Below are 19992 nucleotides of genomic sequence, written 5' to 3' on the forward strand. Positions count from 1 at the left end.
GTTTAGGGTGCTCTCTGCCGAAGGAGAGGACAGCGTGCTGGAGCAGCCCTTGGTGGAGGAGCGGTTGGTGGCGAGGCTCGACGAGCTGCTGCTGTTGGAGCCTGAGGTCAGGCGGCTCGGCGTGAAGCGTTTGATGAAATCTTCGATGGTTTTGACCGGGGATTTGAGTTCGAACCGCATTCGGACCTGGAGGACACACAACGGAATATGACGAACGTCACACTCCACCCATATTAGATGGGGTAGGCAAAAAAAAGGGGAGTCATTTAGCTTCACCCATCTGTCTGGGAAGGGGAATTTGACCCAAAATGGATGCTTGACGAGGAACGTCACACTCCACCCATATTAGATGGGGTGGGAAAAAAAAGGGGAGTAATTTAGTTTCACCCATCTGTCTGGGAAGGGGAATTTGACCCAAAATGGATGCTTGAAACCAAAATGGGTGACTTCTTGTTCAATTTCAGGCTTGCGATATTTCATAATCCCTGTTAGGACAGACTTATCCAACCAATTTCATGTCGATTAGTGAAACAAGTATCGCTGGAAAATATTTTCTAACTTTCTAGGGGAGATGAAAATAATAGTTGCTTGAAATCAAAATGGCCGGCATCCTGTCCGATTGCAGGCATGGACCTTTGAGACCTTTTTATGAGTCCTGTCGTGAAATCGAAATTTGTGTTTATTAGGGAAACAGGAGTTAAATAATAGTCGCTTGAAATCAAAATGGCCGGCATCCTGCCCGATTGCAGGCATGGACCCTTGAGACCTTTTTATGAGTCCTGTCGTGATAATTAAGGAAATCGAAATTTGTGTTTATTAGGGAAACAGGAGTTAAGGGATTTTTTTTTGTTTTTCCAGTAGGCGTTACTGACTGAGAAATGCTGCTTCCTACTTCCTGTTCAATTTTGTGAATGGGTGTCGTGATAATTAAGGAAATCGAAATTTGTGTTTATTAGGGAAACAGGAGTTAAGGGATTTTTTTTTCATTTTCCAGTGGGCGTTACTGACTGAGAAATGGCTGCTTCCTACTTCCTGTTCAATTTTGTGAATGGGTCCATGAGACTTTTTTTATACATCCGGTTGTGACAGATATGTCCACCAAAATCTGTGTTGACTGATGAAACTATTGTTGGAGGCAAATTTCCAAGCGACAAATAGCTGCTTCAAACCAAAATGGAGGACTTCCTGTTCAATTTTGGGCATGGCTCCATGCGTGCGACAGCGTGAGCTTTAGAGCGTGACACATACATTTTCATCAGTGTGCATTCAACGATTTTTGGTTGTTTTTTTCCATCAGAGAAATAACAAAGCGACACAATTTTGTACGGTCAGTGCCACACAACATTTGCATATGACCTTTTTTGTCGGTCCCTTTTCCCTTTTTGGGGCAGCGCAGTACAATAGTGGAGCCAAGTGATGAACCGTGTGCCTCTTGGCATCCAGCCTTATCACATGCATGCATCTTGAACCTATAAATCATTCAGGTGAAGCCACAAGGGTGTACTAACATAAAGGTGGACAATCACAGTGGCATATAAAAAAAAAAAGCACAAAGCAAGCAAACAAATCCGTGCGGGTGATATTTCCGTAGACTATCAAGACTCTGATTAGATGGCGAGACAAGCAAGCTAGTGCACGCCGTTGGGAGAAGAGGATATCACCTCTGACCGGGACGACCACACCCACAGAAAACAAAACACGGATATACAACTGAGAGCAGGCTTAAAAAGCACATGAAATAAAACCGAGCGCTCTGAGAAAACTCTGGAAACTAAAATACCTGTACATGCTTCTTCGGTCAATAGACGGACACGTCTGCGGTGTTGCAAAGAAGAAAAAAAAAAATCAATGTGATTCAATTGTTTGGCATTTCTTTCTTTTGTACAGTATTTTTTTTTTAAAAGCAGTTTGTACACCCTCTCCTTCCGTGATGAAAAGGAATTGGCAGGCTATCAAGGGCAAGGAGGGGATGTGGAGGAGGCTGAGGGATAATGGGGACAATGGAGGACAGTGGAAGACAATAGGGCACCGTTGAGGACAGTGAGGGTGGGGATACGGCGGAGGGCAAGGGGGTGACATTCACTACGTTTTTCATAAAGTTAATATTCAGGTTAATGTCAAAATTACGGTTTTGAAACGCTCACGTTTACATGCGTGAGCGGACGGAGTTACTCCCGTATATATGGTGACTGTGAACATCAATTAAATCCCATCTCCACACCAGAAAAAAACTAAACAAGAGCAATCAGTGGTTTGCTGACCATTCTTTAAAGCAGCAACTTGTGAATCAACAATGTGACATGGTCACCGATTGCATCATGACAGAGAGAAGAAAGTGAAGGAAACCATTTCTCCTTCTAAAAAAAGGATTTCCGTTATTCACCGCGTTGTTATGAAAAGACATTCTGTTTCTATTTTAGTCTTAGATAATGTGTTTGCGTTTCTAGAAAAGCTCGACAACAGGGGCCGCCAACCATTTTGAAACTGAAGCTACTGTTTGACTACTGATTAGTGCCAAGGGCTAATGGCTTGACACACGCTTCTGTTATAACAAATCGTTCAAATTATGTTGAAAAAAAAAAACAAAAATGAAGGATATTCTTTTATGTGAAGACGCTGATCACATTCAATTTTTCACACGATAACGAGGAAGCACAAATAGTAAAATGCAACACTTTTTTTTTATAAATCTACGAGAGTGTATACATAATCAAGTGATCACTTACACAACATTCCTTGAAATTCACACTGTCCCATCAGTGGTGATCTAATTTTGGAACCGGCCCGTGAGCTAATCATGCGGTCCGTGGGGCCCTACCGATTGCACCATCTTGATGAGGTCTGTTCTACAAGATACAACCTCCACTTTTGTTTTTCGTTTTTCCTTTTCTATTAGCATTTTCTGATTGTGTAAAATCGCATTTTTAGTAAATGCCACAAGCTGCTGAAAACGGATACGGTGGCCATAGTTTAGACGCCACTGCAGCAGAGCATGGGAGGGACATGAAGGACAAAGACTCGGGACAAAAGGGCACGTTACCCCAAAGACGGGTGCGGTATCGTGGACATATTTGCAAAGGTTACCTTGTGACGAGGCTGGTCGGGGGAGGACACCACCACCGTATTGCAGAGGGTCAGCGCGATAAAGAAATCCATGATGTCGCCAAGGTCGGAGGGCAGCTGGGACATAGGCTGGCTGTGGAAGCGCATGAAGTCCATCTGACTGCCGCATTCATTGACTTTGTCCATCAGCTGAGGGTCGGGCGTGATGTCCTTCTCCTACGCCGCGGAGGAACGTTTAGCCGTGAGTGTGGGAGCAGACGGTTGAGGAGAACGGTGCAAAGAAACAGGGGAACTGGGGGAACGTGAAGGTTGACGAAGGACAAGGCAGGACAAACTTTGGAGGACACGGATTGAAGACACAGGGGGCGGTGAGATATAGTGAAAGCAAAACAGTGGAGGACAGAGATCAATGGAGGACATCAGGGGACACCGTTGGAGAGTGGAGGCTTTAAGAGACACTCATGGTCAATAAGAGGACAAAATACGGAGGAAGGTGAAGGACAGCGGGAGAAATGTAAAGACAATCAGGGGAGAACAGGGGCCACACAGACCATTGGACTGCTGAAGGCCGTGTGCTTGGACAGGATGCTGGCCCTCTTGGCCTCGGCCCTGCTGCCCGTCCTGCGGTGGGATTTGGTGCTGTGGGAGCGCAGCACCACTTTGACGCTGTGGTGGCTGCCCACGCTGTCTCGCCTAGGCAGCGTCCCGCCGCGGGACGGACACTCCTCCTCCTCCGAGTCCATCTCCTGGTACATGGCAAGTCTCCTTGCTGGAGGACAACAAAGACACAGAACAGGACAATTTACGATGATGTCACACCTTCTTTCGGGTAGCAAAAGCTTGAATGGCACCACGAGTAACCACACCCGCATGTTATTTGACTAAGGGTTCGGAAAACAGGGTCAATGGATTTAATGACTAATTGATTACTTTATTGAAACATAGAAACAAAAAATGTGTAATTATTATTAAAATTAACACTGCTACAATAATTGTTTTGGAAGAATGTCAGTCTGACCGTTGGCATCGTGCGAGTACTCCACGCCCGCCACGGTGCAGCGGCGGAACACCATCTTGTTATCCGTGAGCGTGCCGGTCTTGTCGGAGAAGATGTACTGCATCTGCCCGAGGTCCTCGGTGATGTTGAGCGCACGACACTGAAGGTGGGAGTCGCTCTCCTCATCGTACAGCTCGGCGTCCTGGTGGATGAAGTAAACCTGGCAGATCTTCACGATTTCGATGGACACGAACAGCGAGATGGGGATCAGCACCTGAGGGAAAACAAGCAGATTTTGCGGGCTAAATGGAAAGTCCCCATCCACAAATATTTGTTTGGGCATACTGACACAAACTTCACATCTGACGAGCACAGGGTGACATTTTTTGCTTGGTTGGGGTGTCAGCAATCGGACAAACAGAAATAAATCAATACAAACTGACCCTGAAACAGAAACAGTACACAGAGCTGTTTTTTCCCAATTAGCCGCTAGCTAGCTAGTCACCAACCGGTTAGCTGCCGTATGCTCATCACTTGTCGTGATTGAACGCTGAACTACAATTGATACTGACCAGCTTTTGTTGGCAATGGACTTTAATTTGAATCATTTGAGTCCTCTGTTGACAAATGCTGTTCGATCATAGATGTTGACTGCTAGGTTAGCTTCTCATGCTGGCTACCCTCTGTATGCTAGTGAACAAAAGGTCGGGCCTTTCATACCTGAAAGACGATAATCATGGTGAGGAAGAGATAGATGGCCGACAAGACGGGCGACAAGTCTGTTCCCTCCGGACTGAGGACGTCAAAAACGGGCCTCTTATCGCCGTACTGAAACATCCACAGCCCGTGACCTGCATTAATAAGAACATAATGTCACACGTGAACAACTTTGGTTTGGGTCTTTCAGTAACTAGTGTTTTTGCTTCTGCTACCGGTTTTATTTTGAATGGGTTTCCAATTCCTGTGCCCCCCCACCTCCTTCAGGACTTTGATTTGGACCTCCCATGATTAGTGTCATGCATCAGCGTTGGTTGTCTTGCTAGCTCTATTTTGTTAGTTTCTACTTCCAGTTTTTTTGTTTCTTTTTCTCTTGTTGGCTTGACAGAGGCTGATATTGACCAGCTTTTCAAAGGACTTAGATTTGGATCTGCAGTAACTGGTGTTGTGAATAATTATTGATTCTGTAACCTGTTTTAATGTGTTAGGTTTCTATTTCCTGGTTCGGGTCTCCAATCCCATCGGTTGTATATGACTCACAGATGCAGACCATTTTGGTCAACAAAAGATTCATTTGGATAACATAAATGGGGTGTGTGTGCATGTGGCAATGCACTGTCACGCACCAACAGCAGCAAAGGAGCACATGACCAGCAGGATGATGACGCACCAGAAGACATCCACATTCATCTGTCGCTCCAGTTTGCTGCGCTTGTAGCGAGGCCCGTTGTTGTTGAGCATGGCTTTGGTCTCGTGACCTGCAGACACGCATACGCGCACGCTCGGTCACGTACGCGCGGGCGTTCCGAGGCGCCGTCATGGGCGTGACGCTCACCTGCGTAAATGACGATGCCCACTGCCTCCTCCGTGTTGCGGATGGTGCAGCCCCTCAGCAGCAGGTTGTCTTTGTAAAGTGCGTCTCGTCTGCCACTCCGGTGGATTCTGCCCCAATGAATCAAAGTCAATGGCGATGAAATCAAAGGTCACGCTTTGAAAGAAGAATGGAAGATAGGACCCTTCCCCCCAAGTCTCAAAACAGTCCGATACAGTATTATATTATACATCTGTACTTGTACTCTGACTCAGGAAAATGCTCCGACAAAATAAAAGTTAATAACAAAACAATCATGAAGCATACACACCACATTGAAAAACGTTTTGGTTGAATTCACACAATTTTAACCAATTGGATCTGGATCATTTTATTTTGTGCAACCACTTGACAAAATAAAGTTCAGTCATTTTTTTTCATTGCATGGCGCCAAGCTACGACACTCACATGTACCCTCGGAATCGGTTCAAGTCATTGTTGGGCTTCTCGCACTCGATGACGCTGTTGTACTTGGACGGGTCAAAGTCGCAGTCCTGCAAAACCAGCCGCGCCACAGCCACTTTATTAGGCACATCAGTACCATCGTCTTACCATGGCGACGGGAAGTGATGTCGGCTCACCAGGTCGAAGAAGCTGCGCACCACCTGCCGCTGCTTGAGATTGGTCTCGCCATCCAGAGTGGCCGTCTCGATGTGACACAGGCGGTCGGGGTCGCTGGAGCTCAGTAGCAGGACGTCGGCCGGCAGGATCTCGTTGCAGCGCAGGCGGATAAAATCGCCCACGTGCACCTCCTTCCAGAACTTCTCCACATAGCGCCGCTCTGTCCTGATGACCGGGCGGGAGCAAGAAAAAAATTGGCCCCCGAGAAATGAGTTTCACCGATTGGCATAACGTTAGGTGGACATGTCTTTCATAAGAGGACGCACGAATAAGTCACCAAGATCCATGAACAAAATTGAATAGGAAGTTGGCCAAGAGATTGTGTTCAATTGGGTAAAACATGTTTTTTAAATTATGATACAATTGAATTTAATATTTAAAAACTGCTTGTTTTTAAACCTTAATTCAGATTTTTTTTTTTAAGATTACTACGTCGTCTTCTGCAGCGGGCAAAGTTGGTATGATTCCGTGGCTGGATGATATAAGCTAACAATGGTGCTCAGCATTCCTCAAAACGCACGTGTGATGTAAAAAAAAAAAACAACAACAATGATCAATGGTGAGTAAAACCTTAGTGGACACCTTGACGTAGCTTTAGCGAGACGTCTTTATATCACGAGGACGACACGAGAAAAAAAACTCAGCGGGGTTTTTCTATTTTTAGCCTTCATTATAATAAAATGAGTTCACGGTGTTCTGACGGGAGAAGAATACACTTTTTCATCTACACCGATTTCATGTTTTCAAATAGTGATCGAGACATGATGTTGCTCTATCGCCAGCACTACGTGTCAACAATTCTTTAGAAAGACTTCTTCCATAAATATGATATCAACTATTTATGACCGTTCAGGAACGCGAATTTCAGGCTTTTGCCACGGACAGGTACAGAAAATTCGAGACAGACGAGAGGTGTGCCACCTCAACATAAATCCTTGACACCAACTGCTACCCTACTTTTTGTTTTTAATCTTTGGTGAAAGTTTTTGGGCTTTGAAAAAAAGCTGTGTATAACCTTGGCGTTAGGATTCTTTTGTGTTTCTTGCTTAACACGCCCGACAGTTGCTGATTCCCAACTCCATGAGGAATTTCGACAAAGGAAATTTCCTTTCGACTGTACTCTTGCAATTTACACAGTTAGCTTAGCGTTGCCCTCAGCTGAGAAAAATGCAGTGTGACCAATGAATTTAGGCGTGTTGATCAAAAGAGCACATGACTTTGGTCATCTTGGACCAGTGTAACCGCGCCGGTCACCGCTACCACAAAGCAAGTCACAGTGTCAAAAGCTCACATAACTCTTTGCTGCTTTGTCATGTTTGTGGTAGCGAATGACTTTGAGGAAACAAACGGCAAGTCTACGGAAAAGGATTTTTGATTGTAAATACGAGCGAAGTTCGATATCATTTATTTTTCAGTCACATATCAGTATGAGTATTCACTCTTGACGTACTCTACAGTGTGTTATGGGCACCGGGAACAGATGCCACTCGTACTGTTGTCACACTATTATAGGATGCTTTTTTTTAATTGGGGAAAAAAAAACATATATAAAACTACACTGCTGCTTAAATAGATGTTTGTAATCAAAATCAAAACAGCAATGCTTTATGTACATTATGTTCATTTCTTTTAGCAGTAGTGTTAATGTCAGTGATCAATATTGTAGTGAAAAAAAAAATCACGATTATAATCCTGCCACATTGACAAATAAAATGAGGAATGTGTGAAGGTTGAAACTGAGTTAACTGCGAAACCAGCCCATTCCAAAGACCAAACACTTGTCTTCCAGGTGGAGCCAAAGCAAGAGTTTGTTTAGCTGACACTGGAGTGGCATCAACAAGAGCAAAGTGATAACTCATTGTAAACTTGACTGCATGCTTCAAGTTCACGTTTACCCACAAGCCCTGCCGGGCTAAATTTCTCAAACGGGAGGACGAGCGCAAACATCAATGCTTCCATTATCTAAACTTTTTGTAAATATTAGCATTTCGGGACAGAAGCAGGAACTTCCCGCGCGCTGGTTGCCACGTAGGCGACGGCATCACCTGGATGGAGTTGCATGCGAGAAGGACTTAAGGCTGAGAAAAAAATAAAAAAGTTCAAAACACAGAGCCTTTTGACTGGTGTGAATTATCCTCTGTACACGTGCGTCACAGCCACGCTTTTCATTAGGGCAGGAACACCCCACAAACACAGGCGGAGGACCCGCGAGAACACCGGACGCTTTATTTGGCACACACAATAAGACATATAAGTCACAAGTTATCATTAGAAAACAAGAAATTGATGTTATTTATTTATTTTTGACTGATGCGAATAACAGGTGAAGAACGTGCCAACTAGAAATGGCGTTCAAATCGTTAATTTCTCTAAATGTACCTCCAAAAAAATACATGTTGGAAATTAGGGATGTAAGAGTACCGATACAGGTATCATATCAGAACGATATCGGCTTTATTTGGATCTATAGAGTACTCGCAAAGACTGCCTATACACTCTCTTGTGATTGTTCTATTATCAAGAAGTAAATGTCACGCATGCCTGACAGATCGGCTCAGATTTAGAATGAGTGTATTGCTATTAAAATGTAAATGTCCATTTGCTAACTCAGTTTGGGTGTTATGATGACTTCCTGCGTTACCGGTATTTCATACATGTACTTACGTGTGCATATTCTCATTCATCCAAGTCACTTCTTTATCTTTATCAGGCCATTGAATTGATCACCACTGGACTGCTCAGTTTTTTTTTTAAGAGACGTTTTGCCTCTCATCTGAGAAAGTTTCATTCGTTCACGCAACAAGTGTTGGTTAGAACTCATTGGCCTCATGCATATACTTATGTAACACATTTACCTGCTTTCAGACGTCGGTCAATTAGTGGAGCCCAGAGTTTCAAGTAAACATGGTGAATGGGCACTTTGCTGTTATGCTGCATGCAAATGGAATAAGCTGCCAACAGAAGTGAAGTCAGCCCAGAGTGTAAATAGTTTTAAATCCAGAAGGTCTTCTAAACATTTTTAAATTATTTCTCCCTCTCTTGCAATTTTAGGAACCTACTTTTTTTTTCTTCACTTGACTTTTAAATAATTTTAAACTCTTCCGTTAAATCTTGTCAATATATGCTCGTTTTAGTAATTTTCGTAAGCAACCTTTGTTTTCTCTGCTTTGCTTCGGAGCTGTTGTGTTTGGAAATGAGTTGCTTGTGTGAGGCACATTGAGCTAACTTGCACATGAAATGTGTTTTACAAAAGTGTGTTTTGGTCAGTGGACTTATGTTACTCGCCTGCTGTAGACAAGACAGTCCATGTGGTTGATCTCCTTGTCGGACCTGTGTCTGCGGTAGTCCTCCCACAGGTCTTTGATAGCCGTGACGGACAGGATGAAGACCACGGGGGCAAGGGCGAGCTCGGGTTGGAAGGCGTTGACCACCGGCACGAAGTTGAGCAGCGCGATAAAGACAAAGTAAACATTGGCGAAGCGGTGGAACTGCTCGAAGAGATTCTTGGGCAAGAAGGAGAGCACCGTGTACTTGGTGGTCTTGATTTTGTTGTCGGCGTAGTGTCGGTTGGGGTTGTTGTCGTCCTCCTCGCCGAGGATGTTGGCGTAAACGCTCCTGGTTTTACTCTCCTTTTTGCTCTTCTTCTTCTTCCGTGGCCTCAGTTTGACTTTGGCGGCGGCGGCTCCTTCGGGGCTCGCCATGGCCGACGAAGACTTCTTATTTTGGGGAAGGGGCGGGAAGCGACGCCACAACTTTTCTCTTGCACGGCGGGGAAAAACAGCTCAAACTAGCGGCTAGGTGATCATTCTTTTCCCTTCCCTGGTGAGGCGTTTTAGTTTCCTCGCGAAAATAATTCCTTTTCATCCATGTCCTCACTCCGCCCGCCCGGAGGACAACTTTTAGCTTGTTTGGAGCTCGTCTCCTTTTTTTTCCACTTCGGGAAGGATGCTGACTTGGGCCCGCCCCAGCATGTCGATCTAAAAGCTACCAGGATGCGGCTAACTAGCTAGCATAACCCATAAACCACAATGAGCTAACCGGCTAGCATTAGCTTGTGTAGATCGGCGCTCTTGACTGGAAACGTGACACTCAAGCACAGCCGCCCGCCCCGGAGCCCAGCCCGGCTGCCCCCGCGACTGCCACGCGGTATTCCCGGAGTTGTGTTCCTGTCCCCAGGAAGTTAGCGGGCCGGGGAACAGGAGCTCATTTTCCGTTGCAGGAGGGAAGGAATGAGGTAGAAGAACAAAAATGCTGATTAAATTTGGGAGGAAACATTGAGATAAGTGGTCGGAAGGCAAGTGCCTTGAGATACGAGACACCCGACTTACGAATTTTTCGTGACGTGAGTTGATTGCTTTGATTTGGGAGCAAACGTTTTCGGTACTCTATATTGTCAATGAACTCTACTCACATAGCAGGTCTCTACAGATGTGAAAAAACTGAAAATAAATATGAGTTGAGTTTTAAGTTGTAATATCACCATTCAATACCAGATGGCAGACACGGCTTGGTTGCACATGCACATCATACTGTCCTATATTACAAGGTAAGGAGGCCTAATTTTTGCAGATTCTGGACTATTGGAAAAACATACAAGAGAAACAGTAGCCAAAAATATTTTTTTTAATTGAGTGAGTTGATTTTTGTGAAAAAATACACAATATGAGTTCTTGCAATTACAAAAACTACATGGTTTTATTTCTTTGGAATTGTTCAAACCTTTTGTTGTGGGTGTCGCACAAGAAAACAAAAAAACCAAACCTGCTGAATCCTCAGGAGCTTCGCTGACGTCTGACATGACCGTAAACTGTGATGTTCTATGCAACTATTTCCCCAATGAAAATTTGTCCAGGTGAAAAATCAAACCTGAGGACTTTGGGTTGCTGGCTGCTTGCTTCAACACTTGTGCACAGCTGGAATAATAAAACAGAATAAAAATAAGAGTCTCCTGGGCGTCTATGCCATCAAATAAGGCTCGACTATTCCAGGTATTTCCCCAATATGCAACAACAGCATGTTGTAATAATGCAGCCTGATGCAGTTGGAATTCATCCCGAAAAGACAACATGGAATGAATTCAATAAAGCCATGAGATTATAAAAAGCCATCAGCTTTTCCAAGGCCTGATCCATCAAAACTGATTCCTATAAAACACAAATAATAAAAATGGATGAGTCTTGTTGGCGTGAAGAAGAATTCCAAATATTCCCAAGATGGATGAGTGAGGAGTGAGGCACATGTGAGTTAGGATTCCGGCCTTGAAATGTCAGGAAGGGAAAAAATAGTCAAGTTGCTGCATTTGAAAATAAGATAAGGGAAAAATATATATAAATCAACTACAAATCATACTCACCAGACATACTGATTATTAAAAGTGTTAATCTATGCACATTGCTAGAGATGTGTTTCGCTGGTCGAAGTGAACACGTTTCGCTCTGACCTCATTGACGGCCAGCAGAGAGAAAATGAAAGGAATAGACCGCTGGACAAAATGAATTTCACAAATTAAAACTCAGATTGTAAATGTAGGTCAGTGCTCCTGATAGTGTTTAAACAAGCAGAGACACCCTGCATGAATAATAATTTGTTTGGGGCAAGACATCTCCATTAAATTGTAACATCAGTGTAAGTGGAAAATGGAAAAAATATGAGAAACACTCACCTAATCAAAACATAATCAGCTAATTCATACTAAAATATAATCACAATCTTTATGGATGATAACAATTTCAAATTGGTGAAAAGATGAAAACAAAGAAACCACTAACTCTATTTTGGCAACAGTAATATCATGACACATAGCTGATAGTTCAGTTTCTCTGGGACCATCTGGGACAGCCTCGAATGATATTGAATCCACTTTAATTGGGGGTGAAATGGCGGCCTAATGACTTCCAATACCGTCTAATCAAGCAATGAAGAGAAAACATGATGAAAGGCGCAGCAGGGCGTAGGGAGATTGATGTGTGCCCCCTTTGCAGTCATGAGGAGAATATATTAATGTTTCACTGTATGAATGATCAGATTTGAATGCGTATACTGTGTTGCTGTAAGATTCACTGAGGTCTAATCATAGTATGCAGTGTGGGCCATCATTTCTCTGGCGTTTGTTTTTCGCACTACAGTACAGTATTTCATGATAAACAAAATGTGTCCTTACAGTGACCCCACGTGTTCATAAAGAGAACTGCAAAAGTGGCCACACTATAAAATATGTTTTGGCATTTTTTTTTTAGCTTGTGTCAGCATGAAAATAAATGTATTACGACCCAAAATCATAAAATAATGATAATAATAGTAATGATCGTAAAAAATATATAATCAAACAAAAAAGACAGAATTTATAGTATTTTAACATAGGTTAGAGTTTTGTCAGCTGAGTTAAAAAAATGAAAATAAATCACGTAAATATTATGCATTAAAATTAATGAGATATACATGTCAATTTGGGAATTAAATATTAATCGCGAATAAACAACACCAATAAATTGTGAAACTCCTCCTGGTTCGTGGCTACGGGGGGAGGGAGGGTACATGGTCTGCGCGTTGCATGTTGGGATAATGTCACGCTTACTCGGACAAGATGGTAGAGATTTTTGTTGTGATTTGTTAAAGAGTCGCTCACCTTAAAGTTGTTGTCACTTTTTTATCCATTGGTTTATATTTACCTTTATTTACGCAGAAATAAGTTTTGTTTCCAAAACGTAGCGACGAAAATAAACAGTGAGTGGACGGCATGCCTTTGAATTGTGTGTTTTTGCAGTGTCACGGACACACACGCGCACTTATTGTCTGCTCACTTTAATAATTGCTTTGTCACTGCGTATAGGTTTTTAAATGTGTGTGTCGAACTATTGTTAACCCCTGGTTACTTTTCATATATTTCCTCGCGTTTGTGCCGGCAGAAAGTCGATGAAAAATGTCAACTTGCCAGCATGACGTCACGCAGTGGGATGGGGGGGGGGGGCGTCAAGGAGAGCGTGTTGTTGACAAACATTCGTTTTACAGCGGTTTCAAAAAAGGGCCTTTTTTCGTAAAATTGAACCCTTTCAGTTTGTTTGTGGTCATCTTTAACATTACAAAATATCGATCCCAGTCCAGAAATTAATAAATGATGTAATCTGCTTGAAACATTTTCAAGTTTGGAGTCAAGAATGAAATTGTGTGATTCAGTACAATTTATAAGGATTTGGAAAATGTCAACAACAAAGCGAGAAGGTGAAATTTGCTGCCGGCAGTAAATTATTGATTAATTTAAAAAGTTTAACTTGAAAAGGACAAACTCAGACTAAAATCCCCAACCTTGGGACGTTTCATTACATTTGAATTAACACTAAAGCTAAAATGGTTCATAAAAACGAAGGAAGTTGGACAGAAATAGCTAGCAAAGAGCACAAAAGGTTAATGACAACCGTAATAATACACAGACATTTATATTTATAGCTCTCCCATTTTATGTTCGTGCTATCTTGAAAAAGTAATCTACATAAGAAATAGAATTACAGCTAAGCCTCGCCTCGTTATGGAGATTGATTTTTTTGATTTGCGCCTTGTCAATCTAATCCACCCAGGCTTCAGTACCCTAAGGAACTTCAACCAGTGACTCTCCAACTGAAATGTGTTGGATAAAAAAGTTAGATGAATATTGTACCTAAATAAAGTTTAAAATCAGAAAGCTTGTCAAGGTGAAATACAATTGTATAAAATTTACAGTTAAAAGTTAAGTCCTACTCAACTGCACTAAAATAATGGTTCTTTATATTCGGTTATATTGCATTTTTTGGGTATCGTTTTAATGGTTTCTATAATCGCAATGTGGTAGAGGTGGTATGAAGAGATGTCAGGTAAAGTCCCCATTGAACGCCCAGATACCAAATACACAGCCCGCCAACGGAACGCGTGATGTATCATTTTTCTTTCAGGGCTATTGTCCTCTGGACCTGCAGAAGGTTTCGTGATCCAGCCGAATGTAAGTTTTGTCACGTTCTAATCAATGCGCCACTTCTGAATCATCAGATTTATGCCAATCAGACTAAATTATGGTACTCAATATCTTCGGCCACAGGAACAGATCAGCAGCAAAGAATCTCATCGAGCGCTACTTTTGGCAGTTAACCGATGGCTGTGGCAATGACGACTGTGACAACGAGTTCTGCGCCTCGTGTCGCCATTTCCAACCGCTGGATAGAAACGCGGCGGCGGTCAGAGCGCTGGAGCTGTGTAAGATCAATGCCAAACTTTGTGATCTCAAAACTTCCCAGACAGGATCTGACATTCAGCCTCCGGGTCTCAAGGAGGACTTCTCAGGTATTGTGAAGTTGATTTTGATTTCAATATTTGTTTTTTTAAAGTCTTCATTGAACATTCCCACACGTTTTCCGAAATGTTAACATTTTTGTCTGCCTCAATTTCAGTCATGAAAAAACCTCGATGAAGAAAGATTTTGCTAATTTAGTGTTCTCTTTTTCGTATTTCTCCAGATGTCCATTACCTCACAGAGAACACAGTTTGTATGATTGTAAGTGTGTGCGAAGAGGAAGGTGACTACTCCGCCCTTATCCGGGTCATTGGTCGAATTTTCTCCAACGCCAACGCCTTGATAAAAAGCTTCCGTAAGGATGAAATCAACTCTTCCGAGCCCAGGGACGGTGCTTCTGAACAGCCGGGCGCCTCCCTTGATGTCACTGTGGACATTGACTCGGTGCGCCGTGTCTACGAGCGACTTCAGACGATCGAGCAGGCTGAATCGGCTCTGCTCAACGCACTGGTCTACCTCACTCCCAACGTGGAGCTGGATCTGGAGTACCTGGAGGTGTACGAGGCCAATCCGGACTACCTGAACATCTTTGTCATCCTGATGGAAAATGGGAACCTACACAGTCCCGAGTACCTGGAACTGGCACTGCCGCAGTTGTGCAAGACCATGAGCAAGCTACCAGTGGCCGCCCTGACTCGGCTTTGCAAGCTGTGGTCCGGGTATGATCTCCCGCACATTCGCCGCATGATGGAGACCTTCCAGCAGCTCATCACCTACACTGTGGTCAGCCGGGAGTACAGCGGCGAGCACCTGGTCAATGAAGATGACACAGTCGTGGCCGCCTGCAAGTGCCTGAAGCTCGTCTTCTATGCCAACATATTGGGCGGCGACGTGGATACGGAGCACAACGATGACGACGACGGTGGCGCGGCCGACTCGGACGAGCTGAGCCTGCACGAGCTTCTGGGTGAGGAGCGGCTCTACAAGAAGGGTCCTCAGATAGACCTGCTGGAGAAAGAACTCGGGGTCCGACCAATCGACAGCAGGAAGCCCCTCATCCCATTTGAGGACTTTGTCAATGAGTCTCTGAATGACGTGGTGGAGATGGACAAGGACTTCACCTTTTTCAAGGTCGACGCGGAAACCAAGTTCTCCTTCCAGACTTGCCCCTTCGTCCTCAATGTCTTCACCAAGAACCAGGGGCTGTACTATGACAACCGGATCAGGATGTACAGCGAGCGTCGCCTCACTGCCCTGTACAGCGCGGCACAGGGGCAGCAGCCCAGCCCTTACCTCAAGCTCAAAGTGCGGCGGGATCACATTATCGATGACGCGCTCGTCAGGGTGAGTCACTGCGAGACCACGTATGGATTTAGACAGCATACAGTAGTATCTTAATTTACTATTTTAATTTCCTCTACGATTACCCACGGAAAAGATTGTTGAAAGTGGCATTCAACTGTTTTGGTCTCCGTTTGCCGCCATCGACGCAGCTGGAGATGATCTCCATGGAGAACCCATCCGACCTGAAGAAGCAACTCTTTGTCGAGTTCGAGGGCGAGCAAGGCGTGGACGAGGGCGGCGTTTCAAAGGAATTCTTCCAGTTGGTCCTGGAGGAAATCTTCAATCCCGACATAGGTGAGAGGATCACAGGGGAGCCTACAATCTCAGTCACTGGACTGAGACATAGAGACGCACTCGGGCAACAGAACACTTGATTTTCATTTCGAGTCTTCACTGGAGAAAATGTCGATGTTTGAAAACACCAAAGACTATTGCTCTTATCTGTCTGCTCCTGTGATTTAGTCAATCCATGTGTTGACTTTGTGACTCTGCACATAGGGATGTTCACCTACGATGACGACACCAAGCTCTTCTGGTTCAACTCGTCTTCCCTGGAGAACGAAGCCCAGTACACCCTTGTGGGCATCGTGCTTGGCCTCGCCATCTACAACAACTGCATCCTGGATGTGCACTTCCCCATGGTGGTCTACAGGAAGCTCATGGGCAAGAGGGGGACCTTCTGCGACCTCCCTGACTCGCATCCAGTACGGTTGCGTAGACTTGACTTCCGATTGCACTCACTTTCTTAAGAGTCATCAATAGACTCTTTGTGTTACAGGGTCTTTACCAGAGTCTGAAGGAGTTGTTAGACTACAATGGCGATGTGGAGGCGGACATGGCGCTTACCTTCCAGATCTCCCACGCAGACCTTTTTGGAAGCCCTGTGCTGCACGACTTGAAGGAGAAGGCAGAAGACATTCCTGTTTCCAAGGAGAACAGACAGGTAACAAGAAATACAGGGAAACTCCCTTCATCGTGGCCGGGGATATTCATTCTAGACCTGCCTGCACAAAGTTAGATAAGGAGATACCATATAAAACAAACTTAAAAACTCCCACAAGTACCCGCTTCATAGAAGCCAACTTTATATCATCCTCAAGTGGAGATCTTGCAGTTCCTTAGCAACATACTTTGGACACGTCGACCTGCTGGATGGATTCCAGCGAGTCAGTTTACTGTATGCTTCCCTGCTTCCTCCATGTTAATGCTGCGCCTCTCCAACGCTGAATTTAAAGGGAATGAGAGGTGCCGCTTCCGTTAGCCAGGAAGCAAGTCGGTTCTATTCACGCCCACAACGGCGCAAACACCTGCTTCTACCTGCGCGCATCTACAAAAATAGCAAAAGACAGGACACTCCACCCTTGGGCACAGTATATATTTTTTTTGTCGAAGATCCACTCGCTTTATGCTAACATAAGACTCTCATATAAACCTTGAAGCACCTGCTACACACACCCATCAGCAACACCTACAAAGATATGTTTTTTGTTTGTTTTTTTGGGCAGGAATTTGTGGACCTGTACACTGACTACATTCTGAACACGAGCGTGGAAAGGCAGTTCCGGGCGTTCAAGAAAGGTTTCCTCATGGTTACCAGTGAGTCCCCAATGAAATACTTGTTCAGGCCCGAGGAAGTGGAGCTGCTTATCTGTGGAAGCAGGGTGAGGAAGCATGCTTTTGTCAAGCAATTTAGTTTTGTTGTTGGTGTCTTTCGTTTGACAAACGACTTTTCTCATGGCCAAACAGAAACTTGACTTTGAAGCCCTGGAGAAGACGGTCGAATACGACGGAGGTTATAGCAAAGACACGCAAATTATCAAGTAAGTTTGACTTCATTCATCCAACAAAAAATTGTGGGTTTGAAAAGGAAATCTGCGCTCTGTAATATTGTACAAACAAAGTTATAATGTAATTTAGTAGAATGGAAAGAGGAATCAGTTTGTGCATGGTGTGATTTGGTTAGCATGCATTGCCCACCTGGGGGCAGTATAATACAAGCAGACAATCACAACACCTCAGTAAAATGCAGTCTTATTATCATAATTTCCAAAGTCAGAGATATAGAAGTGATGAACTGCCAAATATGGAGTAAACATTTTTGACTGACGTTTGAACGGATAATTTTTGCCCATAATGCCACAGGGTATTTGAAAGTTTAAAAAAAAAAAAAAAAATCAGTTTTTTTCCCCCGCCATTTTCCCATGTGGTATTGAGTTGCATTATGGTAGTTGTTTTACACAGAGGATTGAGAATATATGCCTGTAGATGTTGTTATATTGCTTGTCTATGTGTTGCTCCACCGGTGGTGTTCAAATATCGGTTCCTTAAAGCGTTATAACACTGGGGACATAGATGCTATTCGTGAGCATGTCGATGTGTTAGCGTGAAGCCAGCGTACTTTCCTAGAAATACAATTGTAATAACGTCGATGATTGTTGTTCTTTTATAGAGATTTTTGGGGAACACTGCACTCATTTGGAGAGGAGCAGAAGAGGCTATTCCTTCAATTCACCACTGGCACGGACAGAGCGCCGGTCGGCGGGCTCGGCAAGCTCAAAATGATCATCGTCAAAAATGGCTCAGACACCGAAAGGTACGGACCAGTGTCTTTTTTACAATTATTATTATTTTTAAATGACAGGTCAAACCAACCTCCGAGTCTGTTAGTGAAGTAAAGTAATAACGGTAAAGGAACAGGTCATGGACCAAAGCATAGCACATTCCACCCCCAGCATCTCTCCATTTTTGGAAAGAAGCATCTCCTGTTCCAAAGCAGCCCGCATCACACATCCCGTCCACGGATCTATTTTGTCTCGCAGGTTGCCGACTTCGCACACCTGTTTCAATGCGCTGCTCCTTCCGGAATATTCTTCCAAGGAGAAACTGCAGGAGCGACTCCTCAAGGCCATCACTTACGCTAAAGGCTTTGGAATGCTGTGACGTGCCCGCCGTCGAGGTTTTGTTTTGGGGGTAGCAACCGAGTATACCTTTTACACAGTGAGGGTTAACCCTGCTGCAAACATGTGCCTCCACAAATAACTCAGCAAGCATCACAACGGTGGAACTTTGATTTCCAAGTGTGTTCTTTTCTTCTGTTTTTGAAAAGCTGTGAAAGTGGACTTATAAATGTGACATGAATTGATCCTTCGCCAAGCCACACACCCTAAACCGCCAGTCTGGCGAATCACAGCGCAGCGTAGACAAAAGATCTGTTGAATTCAACGATATGAGTTAGAGTTTGGCTCTCTTCAAAGGCTAACAAAGCTAGACGGCCAAGCATGATGATTTTTATTTTGCATCATAACGCTAATGCTATGCTACTGACGTCGCATGTTTTCCTGATAAGTTAAAGGGATTTTTTTTTCCTCCACCGTCTTCTATCTATATCCCCAAGTTAGTCCAGATCAATGCAGGCTCCATATTGAAAAATATGGAGCCTGCATATTGAAAAATATGGAGCCTGCATACCACCAGCATGAAAAGTCCTGTCCAAAAGGCTCAAGCTATGCTACTAAAGTCACGGAAGATAAACTTGGGACAAATTTAGGTGGCCAGAATGATTACGCTGTGCTACCAAAATCACGTTAACCAAAGAGGTTGAAAATCAATCTTAATGTTTTTGTTTTTTTAGAGTCTAAGCTAAGCTTTGTATTTGTATTTTGAAAAAGCACATTACAATGTTGTTAGCTCAAAATGCTAACGCTATGCTCCCATGTCACTTAGTGGAAAGTCAATTTCAGTACAGTGTATTTATGGATTTCTGATATTTTGAAGTGAAGTAGTACATTTTTCTGCTAATGTGTGTGCGTGTGCGAGTGAGAGGAGATGGTAACCTTTCACATCTTTCTGTTTGTTGGTTTGTGATGAAATGTGAAGGGAACTACACATACAAAAGGAGAAGAAAAAGAGCCCACCTAAGCAAAAAAACAAAACAAAAAAACCCTCTTTTTTTGGTCAGATTTCTCAGGTGAATAACAAATGTTTGACGTAGTGAAATTACGCAGTTGCAAAGAAGAAGAACTATATTGCAAAGATAATAAAATGTAAAAAAATCACTTTTTTCCCCCTCGCCTCAATGTATCGTACTTTATCAGGAGCAGATTGCAAGTACCAGTGTATGCT

The 19992-nt window shown here is 43.7% G+C and overlaps 2 protein-coding genes across 2 annotated transcripts in view; one reads left to right on the forward strand and one right to left on the reverse strand.

Moving 5' to 3' along the window:
- atp10a (ATPase phospholipid transporting 10A) overlaps positions 1-10465 on the reverse strand; it is a 24440-nt gene extending 13975 nt beyond the window's left edge. Inside the window, exons 1-10 of the mRNA XM_019896495.1 lie at positions 9555-10465; positions 6230-6434; positions 6057-6142; positions 5613-5719; positions 5404-5535; positions 4781-4911; positions 4082-4334; positions 3615-3832; positions 3085-3279; positions 12-186 (exon numbers count right to left, since the gene is read on the reverse strand). Coding sequence (XP_019752054.1) covers positions 12-186; positions 3085-3279; positions 3615-3832; positions 4082-4334; positions 4781-4911; positions 5404-5535; positions 5613-5719; positions 6057-6142; positions 6230-6434; positions 9555-9970 — 1918 coding nt within the window. The 5' untranslated portion in view covers positions 9971-10465. The remainder of the gene's footprint in view (positions 1-11; positions 187-3084; positions 3280-3614; positions 3833-4081; positions 4335-4780; positions 4912-5403; positions 5536-5612; positions 5720-6056; positions 6143-6229; positions 6435-9554) is intronic.
- A 2338-nt stretch (positions 10466-12803) lies between these two features.
- ube3a (ubiquitin protein ligase E3A) lies at positions 12804-19291 on the forward strand. The gene is made up of 11 exons (XM_019896983.1): positions 12804-12992; positions 14192-14238; positions 14335-14576; positions 14750-15870; positions 16020-16164; positions 16369-16574; positions 16649-16813; positions 17376-17531; positions 17617-17690; positions 18320-18463; positions 18690-19291. Coding segments are annotated over exons 2-11 (2376 nt in total). The 5' UTR covers positions 12804-12992; positions 14192-14236; the 3' UTR covers positions 18811-19291.
- Positions 19292-19992: the final 701 nt, after the last annotated feature.

This window comes from Hippocampus comes, unplaced genomic scaffold (assembly GCF_001891065.2).
Source record: "Hippocampus comes isolate QL1 unplaced genomic scaffold, H_comes_QL1_v1.1 scaffold22, whole genome shotgun sequence".
NCBI classification, from domain to species: domain Eukaryota; kingdom Metazoa; phylum Chordata; class Actinopteri; order Syngnathiformes; family Syngnathidae; genus Hippocampus; species Hippocampus comes.